Consider the following 14,838-nt stretch of genomic DNA (forward strand, 5'->3'; position numbering starts at 1 on the left):
CTACTTTCTGGAGATGAGAGGAAGGAGGGAAATGCCCATCTTTGGACAGGAAACTGCAGATTTTGAGGATTAGGAAGGAGCCTTCATAATGTCCAGAAAAATGGAGAGGGGATCATTCATTCTAAAGGATGGAATTAATACAGTGGTTTTACAGATTTTACCAAGGGCAAATTTATATTCTATCTTGAATATTTACCCATGGAATATACTCAGTGAAAACCTAAATAATTAAACAATGGACATTGTTTAAAAGTTAGCATGTCCAGGTTCCAGAAGAGAACAATTTAAATGTAGCAGCAAAGAGTAGGAGCTAACTATTTTTGGAGGATAAATCGTCTCTGGTTCTTTATTTCAAAAACTGCTTTATATTCATATACTTTTTTTTTTTTTAAAGCAAGGACACTTTTAGATGAGCCAGGATTTGGTAATCACAGAGTTTTTGGCATCAGACAAAGCCAAATTCGAACCCTAGTTCTTTTCTTGACTGTGTGACCTTCGAGCCAAGAGGTTCCCCTCTATAAAACGGGAATAACAGTAAAGATTGCTGGGAGTATTAAATGAGACACTGCACGCAAAACTCTAAACTCAGGATCTGATATGCAGCAAATGTAAAATACTATTGTAGGGTAAGGGAGTTAGAGAAGGCAAGGTTCAGAAAAAGAAGACCAGCACTTTACAGGAACAGATCACCTTTAATGAGGCGAGAAGGGGAAGACAGTCAGATTAGCGAGTTTCTGCACTAACCTAAGAAATGAGAAAGTATATATAGGCATGCATGCGGAAAGTTACTGTCTTAAGGGGGCCTGTTCTCCAAGGTTGTTAGGAGTAGTTCTCTCTTAAATGGCTAGGCAAGGAATTTTGGAGATCTGCCGGAGGCTGGATGGGCTGGGAGCTGGGCGTAATCAGCCTAATGTCCATTTTTTCTTCCTGTGAGAGAGTTCTTTGTTTTGCATAGAATGGTGGGGAGGACCTGGAGGGAGTTTTAACTCCAGGCTACCTAGAGCCTTGCTACTTTTCTTCAACTATAGTAATCAAGGAATCAATAAGATCAACGATGCAATAAATCGTAGCATTAACAATGGCTATGTCTGGATTCCCCAAAGCACAATTCCACTTAACTTGGAGAATCGGAAGCCGAAATAAAGTCCAGCAGGTTCATCAGCTAAAATAAATTTCTCGGTTCAGAAATGACGCTAAAACTACATTTCCCAGCATGCGCTGGGTTCCAGGGTCTTGTTTTCTCTCATTTCCGGGTAGGTCAGGTGACTCCCCGGCTGCGCCATGGCGGAAGCAGAGGAGCAGGTAAGGGCTGCAGTTCCTAGGCAGGGGAAGGAGAGGCAAGGGTGGGGCGATGGGGGCGTAAATTGGGGTTGCTACGGAGGAGTGGGGCTGCCGCGGGGCCAGGCAGGCTCACGTGGGGCTGGGGTATGGCCAAAGTCCATTTCGGGGAGCCGAGAGGCAAGTGGGATGCAGTCTTTTGGACCTCAGGCGGAGACAGCGCCTCGACACACCCCCAGCGTTTGTGGGGCGACGCTCCCTTTCGCTCTAGCCTTGTGGCCTGTGTTCTGAGAAATTTTGGCTTGAAGGCAGCTTGGGCTCTCTCAGGGACTGGCTGTTTCTGGGAGGCATCACACCTGATTTGAGTTTTGAGGTCAGGTGACTGAGATTTAAGTTCCTTTCTACTCGAAGTAGGACTGAAAGAGCTGATTTGCAGGTGGGCTAGGAAGGCGAAGTAGATGCGATGAGTTTTGTTTCAGATCTATTTCATTTAGGTACCAAGCTAGGTCAGTGTTGCATCTGATGAGTTTTATTTCGGGTCAATTTCATTTTCATACAGAACTAAGTCAGTGTTGTATCTGTTGAGTTTTATTTTGGATCAGTTTCATTTAGTTACAAATCTGTTTTATCTGGCAGTGGTTAAGTGCATCAGTCAGGGAGCAAACAAGTCTCAGGCTCTAGTGCTCGTTCTTTTTCTTAAAATGTGACTTTGGGCTAGTTGTTTGTAGAGATGGAGATAATTATAGTACAGTCCTCAAAGGGTGATTTAAGAAGGACTGAGTCTAAGCAAATTTAAAGTGCTTAGAAGAAGTTTGGCTTAGTAAAAGTTTTGTGGGATAGTTGCTGATTATCAGTTGGCAGTGTTCAGCCTACACCTGGCAGTGTGACACTGGAGTTTAGGGAAAGATTAGTAATGGCAGTAGTTATTTTCATATAGGCAATAATGGTAGCCAGGCATTAGATGAAATGACAAAGTAAGATCAAGTACCCCTCGTCCCCCACATCCCCTACCCCCCAAAGGCAGATCGGAATTTGGGGAAATACCTTAAATTTCCCTTTCCAGTGCTATTTTAGCTTGGCATTGTTTTTCCTTATGAATTAATAGGGCTGTCAGTTTCCATAATTGCTTGTGAGCAGTGACTTGATGCGCTACTATCATATAGGAAGTTTATTTCCTTTAAAAATTTGCTTTGTACCATTTGCAACATACTTCAGTTACATAATGAAAATTGTCCTGTGTAATTTTCACACATGCCAATAAATAAATTCGCCAAGGTAGAAATTAAGTTTTTGGGTCTTCATTATGTTATCAGATGAGTCTCCTCTGTAACCCTGGAGCCCCTTTTTCCATTTCAAGCAGTTTAGCAGGATATGTTCATTCAGTTCAGTTGCTCAGTCCTGTCCGACTCTTTGGGACCCCATGAATCGCAGGACGCCAGGCCTCCCTGTCCATCACCAGCTCCCGGAGTTCACTCATACTCAGGTCCATCGAGTAGGTGATGCCATCCAGCTATCTCATCCTCTGTCGTCCCCTTCTCTTCCTGCCCCCAATCCCTCCCAGCATCAGAGTCTTTTCCAATGAATCAACTCTTCGCACGAGGTGGCCAAAGTACTGGAGTTTCAGCTTTAGCATCATTCCTTCCAAAGAACACCCAGGGCTGATCTTTAGAATGGACTGGTTGGATCTCCTTGCAGTCCAAGTGACTCTCAAGAGTCTACTCCAACATGTTTACTGTCTAGTATTTGCTACCTAGTGTCTGCTACTGTTTTGTGTAGAAGTTTAGCCAAGCTTTTTGATTAAAATGACACTTAGTAAGTTTGTGATAGTAAGAATGCTTTGCATTTTTATAGGACCTTTCAGTTTAAAGAACCGTCTCATGTTTCATTTGGTCCTTACAAAAGAATTCTGTTGGTAAATTTTACTCTGATATGTAAGTCAGATCAGTCACCTCCTATGCTCTGAACCTTCAGATGGCTTCCTATGCACTCTGGAAAAAAAAAAAAAAGAGTCCTTAGAATAGTCTAGTTGCCGTATAGCACCTTGTCACAGTTGCTCCCCATTCTTGTTCTCAGACCTCATTTTCCAATATTCTCTTCCCTTTCTGTCACTCTGCATCAGCTCCCCTGGTTTTCTTACTCTGCCTTCAACAAAGTAGACATGTACCTGCCTCAGGACCTTTGCTCATGCTGCTCACTTTTTTTGACCCCAGATATTAACAGGACTTTCTCTCACTTCCTTTTTATTTCTGGTGTTATTTTGTTTCTGGTGTTTGTTCTAGGTGTTATCTTTCTGTGTGAGACCTTCCCTGACCGTTCTTCAAAATCGCCTTCTGTGTAATTTTCTCCTTAGTGCTCATGACCATCTGACATACACATGACCATCTGACATACTGTGTTTTTAAATTTCCTTTCTCCTCTCCCCTGTATATTCTGTATATTTCTATATTCATTTTTATATATTCTTTCTATGGAATGTAAGCTCCAGGATGGCAAGGATTTGTTCATTGCTGTATGCCTGACACCTGGACAAGTGCTTGGTTCTCAATATACATTAAATGATTGAATTTTACAGGTAAGCATAATGAAGTTCATATGCCTTAAGTAACTTACCCAGGCTTGTGTCTGTAATAAATCTCCAGTATTCTGTCTCCAATGCTCATGATCTTTTTACCAGAACACTCTGCCTTTTAAAAAAATTACTTAAGGGGCTTCCCTGGCAGTTTAGTAGTTAAGACTCCGAGCTTCCAATGCATGGGGCTCAGATTTGATCCTTGGTTGGAGAACTAAGAACCTGCATGCTGCTTGGCCAAAAAACAGAAAATAAAACTTACTCTAAGTCAACCTCTCCTCTTAACTTTTCTGAGTGTTGTATTTTTGGTGATGGCTCTTTTGTCCCTCTTAATTTTAGGAATAACCGAGAGAGTGAGATGTATACTAAGTTAATGTAACACAGTTCACAGACTCGCAAACTCAAGATCTCTTTTTGTGGAATATCCTGGCAATCCAGTGGTCAGGAGTCTGTGCTTCCAGTAGGAGGCAGGGGTTCTATCTCTGGTCTGGAGCTAAGATTCTGCAAGCTGTGTCATGCAGCCACGAAAAAAAAAAAAAGATTAAAAAAAGATCACTTTTTGGATATGAATGAACTTTTTTTAAAAAAGTCATTGGGAAATCCTTGTTTATTCTGAGATGGTTAAAGTGGTTAGTAAAAATAACTACATATAAATTAGTTCACCTTGCATTGTGCCTGGAAATCCTCTAACCAGCCATTTTACCTCTCACCAAAATGATTTATAGTTGACCTTCATAATCACAGATGTCTGACACTATTTGCCCATACCGTGCTTGTGAGAGACATTCTGCCCGAAGTCTGGCTGTTTGTATGTTTGTGTATTTGTCTTAGCTCTACTGCAGATTGCTGAGTCCTCAAGAACGAGCACAGAGTTTACTCATGTCTGTATCTCTCACAGCACCAGTGCCTTATACAGGTACTAGGTACTTAATAAAATGTTTAAATGGATTTATTAGGGGGAGAATAGCTTTCTGAATTGAACACACCAAAATTTTAAGCTAGGTGCAAAGAATTTGTGCTGTTGTTTGACCTGAAAGTTTTGAAAATCCATTCACATGGATTGTAGGTTACATTTCCTACGTTCCTTACCCTGTCAACTCCCTGGGTACTCTCTTTCCTCCCAACCAGCAGGGAACCTGGTCCATTAAAATACTTGGTCACTCAGATCATCTATTCTTTGACCAGACTGGAGAGCTTCTACATTGAGTTTCCCTCTGCCTTTTAGAAATTAGGGGCATTCTGTCTGTACTGTAGAGCATTTTAGGATTATGAGATAGTACGTTGGTGAGCAGGTATACCCTCATGTGATTGTGCCCTGTGTAAAAGTAAAAATCAAGGTGACAGATATTTGAGTATCACCGGCTTTTCAAGCCTGTAGCTTGGGGATTTTACTCCCCAGGATTCTTGTGAGTGTGAAATGAGATAAAGTATGTTACAGTACCAGATTGAAGCAATTGGCTGTAAATAGGAAAGTGATTTATAACCCAAACTTGGATTGGCTAAGGTGCAGACAGTCTTCATATAGTTTGGTCAAGACAGGTCTTTTAAAAGCAGCTTTACTAATAAGTGGGCTTCTCTGGTGGCTCAGACCATAAAGAATCTGCCTGCAGTGCAGGAAGCCAGGGTTTTATCCCTTAGTTGGGAAGATCCCTTGGAGAAGGGAATCGCTACCCACTCTAGTATTCTTGCCTGAAAAACACCATAGACAGGAGCCTGGCAGGCTACAGTCCATGGGGTTGCAAACAGTTGGACACAACTGAGCAACTAACACTTTTCACTTTCATTTACTAATAAATAACTAAAGGAAAAGCAAAGCCCTGAACAAGAAGTTGCAAAAGCACAGGATCAGAGAAATCTTTAGGAAACCCAGTCTTTACCTTTATGTAACAAGTATAGTCATGAATTAGCTCAGCCGATGAGCTTGCTACCTTGTGAGTTTCTCCTCCCATCTTCCTCTGGCTTGGTGGGCTGGAGGCTGGTGACATCAGCTGATCATTAGTAGCCTCCCTGGCTCCCAGGTTACCGCTTTGTGTAGAGACCACTCATCAAATCCGGGTGGGCTTCTGTGTTTCATGCAGCTCCCTGCTCATGGCTAATCAGTCACAGTCGCCTTTGTTTCTTCTAGAAACTTGATCTTCCTTAGTGGGTTTTTTGTTTGTTTGCTTTATCAAATCCTTGTGAATCTGGACTCTGATTTACACCTACTGCATCAGAATCTGTGAAGATGGAGTGGATACTAAATGAAGTCAGTCAGAAAGAGACAAATACCATATTGTACCACTTATATATGGAATCTGAAACATGACACAAGTGAACTTATCTGGGAAATAGAAACAGACCCAGAGACGTAGAGGACAGATCTGTGGTTGCCACGGGGGAAGAAGTAGGGGAGGGATGGGGTGGGAGTTTGAATTTAACAGATGCAAACTGTCATGTAGAGAATGGATAAACAACAGGATCCTACTGTATATCACAGGGAACTATCTTCAGTATCCATAATGGAAAAGAAAAATCCATCAGTTCAGTCCAGTCACTCACTCGTGTCCGACTCCTTGTGACCCCATGAACTGCAGCATGCCAGGCTTCCCTGTTCATCAACTCCCGGAGCTTATTCAGACTCATGTCCATCACATTGGTGATGCCATCCAACCATCTCATCCTCTGTCGTCCCCTTCTCCCTCCTTCAGTCTTTTCCAACATCAGGGTCTTTTTCAGTGAGTCAGTTCTTCACATCAGGTGGCCAAAGTATTGGAGTTTCAGCTTCAGCATCAGTCCTTCCAATGAATATTCAGGACTGATTTCCTTTAGGATGGACTGGTTGGATCTCCTTGCAGTCCAAGGAACTCTCAAGAGTCTTCTCCAGCACCACGGTTCAAAAAAATCCATAACTATATTCAATAAACCATAATGGAAAAGAAAAAAAAATGTGGAGTGGATTAGCAAATATTAGCCAGTTCCCCAGACAGTTTAGATGGCTATGATGCAAAGTGAGATTTCGGATGGGGCCACTAGGCACCAGACGGGGGCAGTCCTCGAGGCTTTCCTTCATTTGCAGAGTAAAATGAGAGCAGCCGTTGAGCCTGATGGGTTGAACAAGGTTGGTAACCTGCGTCTTCTGCTTCTGTCGGCTCCCGGGGTACCCATTCATCTTACTCAGACAGCCTAGTCCTTGCGGGACCCAAAGCTTTCTGTAATGGAAGCTCTGTGCACAAGGATATCAAATACAATTCACACAAAATATTTTCTCTTTCCGTGCCTTTGTCAGACGTTGGGACCTGTCCCACTGTGTCATCAGGCTCAGCCATGGCACACAGTGTGTTGGGATGGGAGAGAAGGTGGCAGTAAGTGTTGTGTGTTTCACGTCCATCTCCAGCCCAGTCTGGTTCTCTGGGGCCTGGTCTCTGCTCTGTTTCTTCATCCTGCAGAGTTTGGAGCTGGCCTTCCTCAGGCTCCAGCCTCCCATTTCTGCCCCCCAATTCTCTTCATGGTGCTTAACAAACTATTCCCTCCAAATTATGAGGATTTCACAACCTTGGAGGTCCTGGCTTGTCTTTCTCTTCCTGGGCTGACATCTTCTGAACCCCTCCTGGCCTCTGAGGCTGGCTGTGCTGTATCTTCTTCTGGGCTGCTGTCACGGGGCCCTAATGGTGGGGTTAGGGTCGAGGTGCGTGGGAAGACCTTGTTGTGGGGACCTGCCGAGCGCCCCGTTTGCTCCCTCCCGGGGCTGCCGCCAGGTGGTTAACACTCTTTGTGAAGCACTCTGTCCTTGTTTGTGCTGTCACGCCTCTGTCCCCCTCTGTCGCTGTCCTGTAGCCATGAGCTAATGAGCTGGAGAAAATGCACTTCCTCTTACTCACAAGTGGGAAAGGAATACACAGAGGAGGTACAGTGTTACTGCCTTGGATTAGCAGCTTATTTATTTATTTATTTTAAGATTTATTTTATTGAAGTATAGTTGATTTACGGGCTTCCCAGGTGGTGCTAGTTGTAAAGAATCCACCTGCCAGTGCAGGAGATGCAAGAAACGTGGGTTCAGTCCCTGGGTCTGGAAGATACCCTGGAGGAGGAAATGGCAACCCAGTGCAGTATTCTTGCCTGGAAAATTTCATGGATGGAGAAGTCTGGTGGTCCCTGGGGTTTCAAAAAGTTGGACACCACTGAATGACTGAGCACCATAGTTGATTTACAGTATTTTACTTTCTGCTGTACGGCAAAGTGATTCAGTTAAATATATATATTCTTTTTCATATTCTTTAACATTATGGTTAAACATTTAACAGTAAGATACTATAGTTCCCTGTGCTATATAGTAGGACCTTGTTGTTTATCTCTTCTATATATAACAGTTTGCATCTGCTAATCCCAAATTCCTAGTCCATTCTTCCTCACCCCACCCATACCCCAGCAACCACAAATCTGTTTTCTCTGTGATTCTGTTTTGTAGGTTAGTTCATTTGTGCCGTATTTTAGATTCCACATGTAAGTGATTTTATATGGTATTTGTCTTTCTCTTTCTGACTCATTTCACTTAGTATGATACTCTCTAGGTCCATCCATGTTGCTTCAAGTGGCCTTGTTTCATTCTTTTCTATGGCAAAGTAGTATTCCATTGTATGCTAGTAGCATAATAGTATTCCATCTCCTTTTATCCATTCATCTGTTGATGGACATGTAGGTTGCTTCCTGTTTTGGCTATGATCAACGGTACTGCTATGAACATTGGGATGCATGTATCTTTTCATGTTAGGCTTTTCATCTTTTCTGGATATATGCCCGGAAGTGAGGTTGCTGGATCATATGGCAACTCTTAATTTTTTGAGGAACCTCCATACTGTTTTCCATAGTGGCTGTACCAATTTACATTCCCACCAGCAGTGTAAGAGGGTCCCCTTTTCTCCACATTCTCTCTACAGCACCTTATTTCTTCTCATTGTGATCATCGGCAACCAGCTGTTGAATCCTATGCTTTGGGTAGGATAGTTGGAGACGGGCAAAAGCCTTTGGGGTTATCCACAGTGAATTTAAAAGGATAACTACTAGGATCAGACAATTAATACTAGGAGAAACAGAGGCCATAGGAGGCCAGATCTGGACCTTGTGGCCTGGACTCACTGGAGACAGTTCTGTGGGTGAGGTGAGGGCTAGGTTGGGCTGTGAGGAAAGTTTAGGATTTAGAAACAGCCAATGAGTTTCTAACTTTTTTTAGCCTCGCATTGGCAACATGGAAATGGAAGACATGCAGTCAGGCTGTATTGTTAAAGCAAGATTGAAAGCCCTCAGCCCGACTGTCCCTACCTCCTGGAGGTACTTCCTGAGAATTGTACTGGGGAGTATGCTGAGAGTTGAAGGAACACTAGGAAGTGTGCGGAGTTGGGCCAAGGACCTTCTAAGCTAGGGAAGTGCTTCAGGAGGCTCTGCAACAGCATCACACGCTCAAGGTGGGCACGTGGAGTGGCCATGAATGGGACTGCCTGGTGTTGGGACTTTTGGGGTGTTCGTGGTGAAGTGCATTCTGTCTCCAGGACCATAGCTGCTCAGCTCCAACCAATGTCTGTGGAAATGCAGACTTCAGGTGTATCTGAGTTTATGAAGTCAGAAATACAGATTTTTATGTGAGGGTCTTAAAAACACTACCTAGACCAAACAAAACACCTACAGTTGACATCCAGACTGCAAGTCACTCTTTCTTCCAGTGACGTAGAGACTTGAGCATGTGATCTCTGCGTGAAAAGTCACCAGTGTGCCTGGAGGGCCATGGGTCTGTACAGAGAGTGGGGAGTGAGGCTGGAAGTGCACTGGGGGCCAGATTGGGGTGGGCTTCAATGATCTTGCTGGAGAGCAGTGACCAGTCTACTGTGTGTTTTGGGAAGACAATTCTGTCAGTGGTTGAGTAGATTCAAGAGGTCACCTGTCAAGGCAGTGAGATTTTTAGTTAATGCTGTTTGGACACATGATTAAGGGATTGATGTTCAAAAGAAAGGTAAAATGAAACAGTTGTTGACTTAGTTAGATTTCAGTCTGTTGCCCAGAACTTGTCCGACCACACATTTATGTCACTAGATGCTTTCCAGCCCTTCATTTTGGCTTCAAGCAGAGCAGCATATTTTTTTATTATGATAAGATACATATAATATATACCATTTTAACCATTTTTAAGTGTAAGGAATCAGTGGCATTAAGTACATTCACCTTTGTGCAGTCATTACCACCATCTGTCTCTAGAACTTTCTATCATCACAATACTGGAACTGTACCCATTAAACAATAACTCTCATTCCCCCGACATCAGCTCTAGGTAACCTCTGTTCAGCTCTCTGTCTCATAAGTGGAATACTGCAGTGTTTGTCTTGCTGTGTCTGACATATTTATCTTAGAAGCTAGCACAGTTTTATAACTTACACTTTGATGATTTGAAGGTTGTTTAGTTTCTAAGTCGTCTCCGATATTTTGTGACCCCACGGACAGTAGTCCACCAGGCTTCTCTGTCCATGGGATTTCCCAGGCAAGAATACTGGAGTGGGTTGTCATTTCCTTCATCGGGGATCTTCCCGACCCAGGGATCAAACCCATGTCTCCTTCACTGGCAGGCAGATTCTTAACGGCTGAGCCACCGAGTGTATGTGAAATTAAAAAAAAAACAAAAAACAGAAAATGTTTGGAAGTCACTATTTCTCTATGTTCAGCCTTCTTCTGGGATCCCTCACTGGGTACATTCGCTTTAGATCTTCCTCTAGCCTCTTTCTCTGGAGCATTGAGCCAGCGGGGCTTGATGAATGAAGGATGCTAAAAAGTAACAGAGCGGGCCAGTTCCTGAAGGCACTTATCTGGGGCTTTGATAGCATCGTGGGTAGAAGTGTCGTTTTTTGAGGCCACAGCTCCGTTTGGGAGGTTCATGCTGGTGCTGATGCTAAGTCTCTGAGTGTCCTGAAATAAATGTTCTGTGTTGATTGATACCAGCAGCCACAGGAGGGCTGGAAGACTCAGATGTCTGATATTTGCATGCCGTAAGGTATCAGATTCTGCCTCTGCGTGCTTTCTGGTGGGAACAAATGTGTAATTTGATTTTGAGTTTTTGGATTGAAATTGCTGGTTGGGGACTTAGGTTTTTGTTTTAATGATGCATGTAAGTGGGATGTTTGTCCTTATACACCATGTGTATATTTGAATGGATCACAAATTAGGAAAAAATGTTTCCTTTGATTTAATGTCAGTTTTGGAAAAGAGTAGTCAAGTGTTCCCTGAAAGTTCTAGAGGTGGGAGATAGGAATCTTGCCGTGGCTTATTGGCACAGCTGTCAAAGCCTGGTTTCGCTCATGCTAATAACTTAATGTGCAGAAACTGTCAGGGATTTTAGAAGGCATTTAAGTTCAAACTCTAAGCCTTTGCATTTTACTTTGGAGGGCATTAGGAAATTTCAAGATACTGCATGTGAAACATTTAGCATCATGAGTGCTATATTATAGATGTTGAGTGAAGACATTAGAACAGTGACTATTAATATTAAGTGGAGTATGTCTGTGTCCAAAATAGAAGGATCAGGAGGGCAGGTACACTAACCAGGGGGTGATTAGTGTAGGGGAGAAGTAATTTAGAAGAGTCAGCTTGATCTGTTTCATTAACTGTCTGGAGAACTGGCAAGCAATAGAATTAGATTTTTTATGTGTCATAGTTAGAGCTAAGAACAAAACATTGCTGTGGAAAGATCATAGCTCCAAGTTAATGAGGACTTTCTAATATTTTAGATTATCTTGAAAACAAACAGGCTATATTAGGATATAGAGATGTTCACATTCATCATAGTTAATATTATAACTACAATCAGATTCTTAATTACAACTATTATTCATCCCTATTTTACAGATGAACTTGTAAGCAGGGACTTTTCTGTCCACAAGGCTCTTCTGGAGGGAGCCTGCCACCTGCCAGGCTCTTAATGATTTTAGACACGTGAAATTAAAATATTTTCACACACCCAGTGTCTGTTTATCCTGCAGTCCAATTTGCATTGAGTGATATGTGCATCCACCTTTCTTTAAAATGTTCATTTGTTTGGTCCTGAAAAAAATTATTATTTGTATCTAGAATGTCCTACCCCCCGTTGTTTGTTTGTTTTTTTTTTTTTTGGCTTGTGAATGTCCTTGGCCCCCCACCCCACCCTTTTATGTCTCATGGATGGTTGAGAAATGCTTATGTTCACTGTCAGCACGTTAGCTGTAACCTTTTATTGCTATTGATATCTATAAGCACGTTAAGTAAATCTTCGTTTTGCTGACCCCTTTGAAGACGCATGGCATCAGCAGATTCTCTCTTTCAGTGGACAGGTGAGAGATTAGCGGGACTAAGTCCATTTTTCCCCCCTTTTGCTTTGTTTTCTCCAGAGCAGCAAGATTCATTGCCTTGCAAGAGGGAAACTGTTAAATGGCAGAATTTGTCTTCCGGTTAATGGTTTAAAGAGTGGATGTAAATTATATAGCTTGTTTGCGCAGTGCCTGATAAGCTACCACACTAGGGGAATTCTTTTGTAAAAGCTGTTTAAGCAAGACAGTCATTTTGACTCAGCCAGATTAATAGCATAATAATTAACAGCAAAAGAGCTTTGAGCTTTGCTGTATAAAAATTGGCTTATGGACAATTTGAAGTGGCAGTTGCCTCTTCACTTCTGAGATCAGTAAAGACTGCTTTGCCAGACTGAGTTCCATCTTTAGTGAAGGAAGAGCTTTCTGGGTCCTCCCATAAGAAGTTCCTGGAGTCATTTGTTAAGTTGCTGACCCATTGAGGGAGGTCACTGGGAGTGACAGATCCATGTGGACCCAGGATGACCATCTTAGCCCTGCAGGGTGTGGAGACGTTGTAGGAGGCTTGTGAGAGTCGAGCATGTGGAGTTCTTCAAACTGGGTTTGAAGATTACTGCCAAAGAAGAGCAAATAGGTATTGGTGGTGAGGACGTGAGGACTCTTATTCCTCGAAAATATTTTTTCTTCTTTTGTCATGTGTTCTAACCATTTCCCCCCTCTATGATTTGTAGGAAACTGGATCTCTGGAAGAATCTACAGATGAGTCAGAGGTAGGTGGTGATTCAAGAGCATGGAAATTTCTAGCTGAGCCAACATCATGAGCTGGTCATGCCTTGCTAAATGGAACATTCCCCGGGTTTGGGAAGGCAAGGTAGGGTCATAGGTGATTAAACCTCGAGGAGGAATATGTTGGTCATCTTTTAAAGTATTAGATTCATTTAAAAAATAAACGAGAAAAGGAGCAAAAAGTGTTTTCCTTATTTTGAACAATATTTTAATCCTAAGCGTGTTGGCAGTGAGGAAATTCATGCCAAATTTTACAAACTAATCTTGACAGTTAAAAACCTATTTTTAAAAATAACCATTGTAGGGTCTGCAGTATTTATTCTTTGTTCTTTTAATGAATATGATGTGCTTTTTAGTATAACTTCTGAATCACTGAAATGATATTTCATAAAAAGGGAAGTAGCTACCTAAAAAACTGTTAGGGAGCTCAGTTGTAGTAAAGATTGTATTTTAAGGAGAAAAAGTAATATATAAAGGAAGCCTTTAAAAAATTTCTCAAGGCTATGCATAAAAAATAAGTTTAAGCATAACACTGATCAATTAGCTTATTAGTTTTATGGATGGGCTAAAAATAATAGGTACATTTTTTTTTCCTTATAGTATTTCCTTTGGCTCAGAGGACTATAGAAGTATCTGTGATAACATCTATTAAATTTGGACTGATATTACAGATAGTCTCTTTTATGCTTTGGGGAGAAAAGGTGGTCTTATTGCTCTAGAGGACATCTTCCATATTATGCCATCGTACATCTGTAGAGTTTCTATAGAGTTGTAATTCCTAACATTTTCACTACTAAAGATCTGTGATGCTGTTTTAATCCTGGTAAGGTGTAACTGAAATTACTTATAGATAGGATATAATAATTGTTGATTTTTAATAATGCATTGAAAGCATTTCAGAGCACCATTTTTACTTTTGGAGAACTTTGCTTAACTGAGAACCCTGTGTTCTGAGGATCACTAGTTCAGAATCCTACAGTGTTAGAACCCTGTCCAGGAATTTCATTTCCAGGGTGAGCAGGATGTTGGCACCTGCGTCCATCTAAATCTTTCCACCCATTTTTCAGATATGAAATGATCCAGAAAGGGAGCAAACAAAAGAATCTGTAAGCCATGCCTCCAGCATAATTAGGCAACAGGGAGACTGTAAACTTCAAAATAAGTGGGGAAATAAATATTTGAAACTAATAGAGCCAGCTTTGGATTGACTGGAGCTGAGGATCAGATGGATGGAAATGAGGGGAGTGTGGCCAAGTCCCAGTGGTGGCACAAAACGAGGGGAAGTCATGCCCAATCCCAAGTAGGGAAGTTGTGAGTACAGGTCTGAGCCTGGTGGATCTGAGAACTGATTGTTGAGAATTTAAAGGAAGGAGTTAGAAAATTCGTGAAACACCAAAAGTACAGTATTGGGATGGGGCCACTTCTGCAGACAAGGGGGAGGCATTCCCTGGAGGTCTGGTGGTACAGGGAAAAGGAAAAAGCAGAGATATCAAGGTGTCAGAAACAAACAGTATTGTACAATCAGGAGATTTACCTCTTCTCTCCATGCCACCATAAAAAGGATGCCACTTATTAAAGAAAATATGGGACTTCCTTGGTGGTCCAGTGGTTAAGACTCAGCACTTCCCATGCAGAGGGCGCAGGTTTGATCCCTGGTCAAGGCACTGAGATCTCACATGCCCCACACATCATGGGCTGTGCCCAAAATTTAACAACAAACAAAATGCCCTTCCCTTACCAGTGTAACTAAGAAACCTAGTAAACCACCCAAACACCTCACCTCTCCCTGGGAGCACCTGTTTATGCTGTCCAGGAACATCTAAGTCATTTAAAAATGATCTGAAATGGTAGCATCCATACAAAACTGCTTACAGGATAAAAAAGTAGTGAGAATCAAAAATTTTCCAAGAG

At 42.1% G+C, this 14,838-nt stretch overlaps 1 protein-coding gene across 2 annotated transcripts in view; it reads left to right on the plus strand.

The window, feature by feature from the left end:
• Positions 1–1,240: 1,240 nt before the first annotated feature.
• VPS41 (VPS41 subunit of HOPS complex) overlaps positions 1,241–14,838 on the plus strand; it is a 207,725-nt gene continuing 194,127 nt past the window's right edge. Inside the window, exons 1-2 of one of the 2 annotated variants that reach the window (XM_069588258.1) lie at positions 1,241–1,302; positions 12,873–12,911. In XM_069588258.1, the coding sequence (XP_069444359.1) occupies positions 1,282–1,302; positions 12,873–12,911 (60 nt within the window). In that variant the 5' untranslated portion in view covers positions 1,241–1,281. The remainder of the gene's footprint in view (positions 1,303–12,872; positions 12,912–14,838) is intronic. The other variant, XM_069588257.1, reaches the window with a different exon arrangement.

Source organism: Ovis canadensis, chromosome 4, assembly GCF_042477335.2.
Source record: "Ovis canadensis isolate MfBH-ARS-UI-01 breed Bighorn chromosome 4, ARS-UI_OviCan_v2, whole genome shotgun sequence".
Taxonomy (NCBI): Eukaryota; Metazoa; Chordata; class Mammalia; order Artiodactyla; family Bovidae; genus Ovis; species Ovis canadensis.